The following is a 4,970-nucleotide window of genomic DNA, read 5'->3' as shown; positions in this document are numbered from 1 at the left end:
ATACCTGTGATTGGCGCGAAAAGTTTTGGCGCGGGGTGAAGTTTAAATGAAATGGCCGAACAGTTCCAGATCGTCGGTAAGTTTACATTTTTGCAACCGTATGTTTTTAAAGCATCATTACCGAACGTCATATTACAAATGCAAAATGGCCTTTACTATATATTAAGTTTTTTGTATTGAAATCATGTGAGTTAATCATCATATTCAACAATGTTTACAGTGCACACTCTAGTTCATGTAGACGCTTTATGAAAAATATTATTAAAACATCATTACCGAAACGTTCATTACCACAACGTATAAAACGTTGCGGTAATGACAAGGGCGTTTCGGAAATGACAATTAAGTGTTTAACAACTTCTTTAAATATAAGATTAATAACTTTATTTATATATTAGACAAATAAATCAATTGCAATCATAAAACTTAACTTTTAAACTTTAAGGTTTTCATAACGTGATTTTGAACATTGCGGAAACTCCCATTAGTTTAACTTTCTTTGCAAAAAATACTACAACTTTGATAAGTTTGTAAACATTCTTAATAAATATGGTCTTAAAAATATAATGCATTGAATATGAGGTGTCAATGCATTTAAACATTATAACACAAAGCAATTAAATACTTAGCTTTTGTAAATTGGTGCAATGTACACATACTAACAAAGAATTAAAACATGTTTGTAACGTTTCGGTAATGACGAAAATTAGAAGTATTGCGCTTTGTTCTTCCAGAAACACAGGAACGTATGAACAGTGTAAGAAATTTAATCACCAGTCTAGATAATCAAATCGCCCGCACCGAAAGGCTCATTAACCAAGTGCAAATAAGTGACTCGGTCACCGTAAGAGAGGAACTTGAATCCTTAAAAAGTACGGTCGAAGCAAAGAAAGAGCGACGTGATTTGTTTATGCGACAGATTGAACAATGGCTCTTACTTCTGGAGAACGATCAGCGCTGTGGCGTAAGAGGCAAAGGGAAAACGAGACCAAACACGAGGAGTACAAAAGGAAAGAAAGGGAAAGATACAAAAAAAGAAAAGCGCTCGGGCAACTAAAACCAATTAAAGATCTAACAGAAAGAGAAAAACGTCAAAAGCGTCGGAATTGGAAAACACATGCCAAGAACAAAAGAGATAAAGAAAAAAGTATTAAAACTGCCTTAGCATCTATCTGCACGCCACCAAACTCACCCGAAGGGTTGCAACCAATTCCACAACAACAACAACAGCAACAACAACAGCAACAATGTAATAAAGTTAGGGGGCGACGAAAGAAGAATTTGAATCGATCTAGAGCGTATAGAGCACAGTTCAGGTTGAAAATAGAACTAAACAAAGAGCGACGCTTGAAAAATAAGTATAAAACTAGATACTATAGGCTGATTAGGTCCCAGAAAGAGGATGACGTAGAAGAAACTGTTAAAAATATCATGTCATCTCAGAAAACAATGAAATCAACATTGACACTTTACTGTCTCCTTGTCAATAACTTGCGAACAAAATATGCTTCATCCAACCGCAAAATAAAACAAATACTGAAAAGTCTTGTATTTAGAGAGTCTATGCTGAGGAAATATAAACTGAAAAGTTATACGGGCAAAGCAACAGGGATTTCTATGAGAGAAACAAGAACAAGAGAGAGCAATTTCAGACTCAAGCAAATAGCTATAAGGAGAACTATTGAAAGTTTCTTTACTTGTAAGAGATGACAACTCCAGATTTAAGGCAGGTAAAAAGTCCACTAGAACAAAAAGAAAGAGAAAAATGCAAGTAAGATTACTCAATGACACTATTGCCAACCTTCACCAAAAATACCTTTTTGAAAATAAATCAAAAATTAGTTACAGCCTATTTGCACGCTTGAAACCGTTTTGGGTTATTCAAGCAAGCGAAAAAGATCGACAAACGTGTCTTTGTAAAGTCCATGAAAACCCTTTAATGAAATTAAACAAGCTCAACTTTGAAAAAGCTATTGAACACAGGGATCTGAGAAAACTTATAAAGGACATAACTTGTAATGATCGGCAAAAATCATGTATGTACCGAACCTGCGATAGATGCAAAGACAACAAAATCAAGACATGCACTGACAACGCCAACATTAACTCTGGAAAAATAGTAACTTGGAAGGTCTGGAAGTCAAGACGAATCGAGAGAAAGGATCCAAAAAATGATACAGGAATCTCAAAGACGAACATTACAGTTAGAGAACCAGAAACTGGAACGATTTCAACATTGGTTGACGAATTGCAAACAGACATTGAACGTTTAGCAAGGCATGAATTTAATATTGCACACCAGTATATCACACTAAAGAAATTGAAAGAAACATGCAAAGATGACGAGTTAATAATGCACGTAGATTTCTCAGAAAACTATCAATCAAAATTAACAGAAGAAATCCAAAGCATGCATTTTGGCGGGTCAAAACGGCAAATTTCTATACACACAGGAGTTGCATATGTCCACAACAAAACTATTTCGTTTGCCACGATTTCAGACACACTTAGTCATGCCCCTCCCGCAATATGGGCCCACCTTCAACCAATCATTTTGAATTTGAAAGACACATATCCAAGGCTTAAGAAATTACACATGATTTCGGACGGACCAACCACTCAGTATCGCTGTAAAACAATTTTTTATCTGTTTGCAACAAAACTCTTTGACCTTGGCTTCTCGGAAGGTGGTTCCTGGAACTTCATGGAGGCGGGGCACGGTAAAGGGGCCCCGGATGGTGTGGGGGCTGCACTGAAAAGAAACGCGGACGCGCTTGTCAACACACATAACCGTGACGTCATCTGCGCAGCTGACCTCGTCGATGGTAAACTGCAATACTTATAATAAATAAACGAACGACCTGCACTGTCATTAAGACGTCCTTTAAGTTCTTTAATTTAAATGTTCACTTTTAATGACAATTTATTCTAATTCACATATAATTATATATCCATACCAATACAATTACTATTGTAGTAAACAGTAACTAAAACGAATATTAAATATTATGAACAAAATGAATTGAAAAATAACTATGATTTAAAAACCTTATTGTTAATGGGTAAGAATTATTTAATGTATTACTTTAAATCTTCTTTTCAATTACTTGACGTTTCAGTTAAATATTGTGCTAAGATGAATAATAATCATATTATTCTTAAGTCTTAAGATATATGCATTGTATGCACAGTTGTTGCGTTTACTACAATGTATTTGTCTGTATTATAGGATTACAGCTGCAAAAAAGTACCATTCTTGCAGTCGAAGTGAAAGAAAACGATGTAATATTACAAGAGCAAACCATTCCGTTAGCTGTCAGCCCAGTTCCACAAACTATGAAGCTACACCAGGTATTAAAACTATGATTTAATATTTGATATTTTAAGTACTTAACTTACATTCATGCATATACACTTTTATGTATTTCTAGGTCTTTATAATATATTTGTAAAATATAAATGATAAAATATAACACAATCATATTATGATTTTATCGCATGTTAAAATTTGCCTACAAGTTAGTTTAAAATAACATATTATTATAAAAACACGAGCATGCATGTTTACAGATTACTTGCAAAGAGAAAGGAGTTGTATCATCCAGGGTCCTGAGCTGTTTCTGTTCAGAGAATTGTTCCTGTTACGATCCTGTCACTACAAGATTTGATGTCAATGTAATCACAAAAATATCTTTGTTAACTTTATACAGCGACTACTTATTTAAAAAACATGTATTGTTTAAAGATGCAAATGTTGGTCTGTCATGAAATTGTGCTAATAATACCTAGTTAGTAAAATTATCAAGCTAAATGTATATGGTACAGTTACTACCTTGCAGATGCATGAAAGTTCAATGACAGAGGGTACAACAGTGTCCATGCTTCCGGAGTCAGTGTCGAATAAGGTACCTTATCAATATGAAGTTCACATACATATATTCTCGCGAGTCCGGTACTTAAAATAGCATACCCAGTACACTACATGTTTAATAAAAATTCAATATAATTTTTATTGAAAACCTATCACCACCAATTAATGCGCATTTGATAATGGCATACATTAAGGGTATAGATATAAGATTTATATTATTTTCATTGAATAACTTAAATTTTCAATCATTTATAAACAGGATAGTGTGCTGGTCGTTCCTGTGTCTTTGGACGAATCTCTCATCGACCGTTTTTGTGTTGTGGATTATGACGGCCGTCCATATCCAGGGAAAATCGTCGATGTCGATGACAACAATATTGAAGTTTCCGCCATGCATTGTATTGGTGACAACAGATTTTTTTGGCCTCTTACCCCAGATGTTATTTGGTATGAGGGAGTTAAAGTGGTCACCTTGCTCAATAATGAACCAAGCCTTGTAACCACAAGGCACCGTGCTATTGACAAGACTGTTTGGGAAGCAATAGTGAAAAAGATGGAACTTTAATACATGTATATGTTATACGTACAATATAGTTTTGAATACGAGTTTCCCGCTCACATAGAAGCGGTTATTTTTGGTTTTAAACAGTTCATGGCATTTAATCGTTTGTGTTCAGAGTTAATGTGTTTAAATCGTCAATGTCACAGACCTGTTGTATACAAGGTATTTGAAAAATTAGTACACGATCGACTTATCATTTGGTCCAATGTCCAAGGCAAAGATTTTCCAAACCCTCAACAGAACGCTTATCAGCGTGAACTTGGCTCATTAACAGTCTCCTTTAATTTGCAAGAAACTATAGCCTCAAATGCAGAATATGGATCACCGTCTCATGTTGCCCTGCTGGACACTTCCGGTGCCTTTGATAATGTTCTTCACGCAGCACTGTTTGTTAAGTTGCACGAATTTGGTATCCGTGGTAAGACATTACGTACCTTAATAAACTGTTATACGGATATAGAAAGTATCGTTGTTGCAAACGGCGTGCCATCACCTCCATTTCCGGTCCTCCAAGGCGTCCGCCAAGGGGGGGGGGGT

General features: G+C 35.3%; 1 protein-coding gene across 1 annotated transcript; it reads left to right on the top strand.

Moving 5' to 3' along the window:
- Positions 1 to 927: 927 nt before the first annotated feature.
- On the top strand, positions 928 to 4,436 carry LOC128244167 (uncharacterized). The gene is made up of 6 exons (XM_052962184.1): positions 928 to 1,103; positions 2,380 to 2,825; positions 3,230 to 3,351; positions 3,571 to 3,675; positions 3,840 to 3,905; positions 4,131 to 4,436. Exons 1-6 carry the CDS (start codon positions 928 to 930, stop codon positions 4,434 to 4,436), a joined length of 1,221 nt encoding a protein of 406 aa, XP_052818144.1.
- Positions 4,437 to 4,970: the final 534 nt, after the last annotated feature.

Source organism: Mya arenaria, chromosome 8, assembly GCF_026914265.1.
Source record: "Mya arenaria isolate MELC-2E11 chromosome 8, ASM2691426v1".
Lineage (NCBI taxonomy): Eukaryota > Metazoa > Mollusca > Bivalvia > Myida > Myidae > Mya > Mya arenaria.
This window is presented reverse-complemented; position numbering and strand designations above follow the sequence as displayed.

Bases quoted from the DNA above. Each gene is read 5' to 3' on its own strand.
- LOC128244167 (XM_052962184.1), top strand. From the start codon at position 928: ATGGCTCTTACTTCTGGAGAACGATCAGCGCTGTGGCGTAAGAGGCAA. The intron at 3,352-3,570 runs GTATTAAAACTA...GCATGTTTACAG, and splicing joins AAACTATGAAGCTACACCAG to ATTACTTGCAAAGAGAAAGG. The intron at 3,676-3,839 runs GTAATCACAAAA...ACTACCTTGCAG, and splicing joins CTACAAGATTTGATGTCAAT to ATGCATGAAAGTTCAATGAC.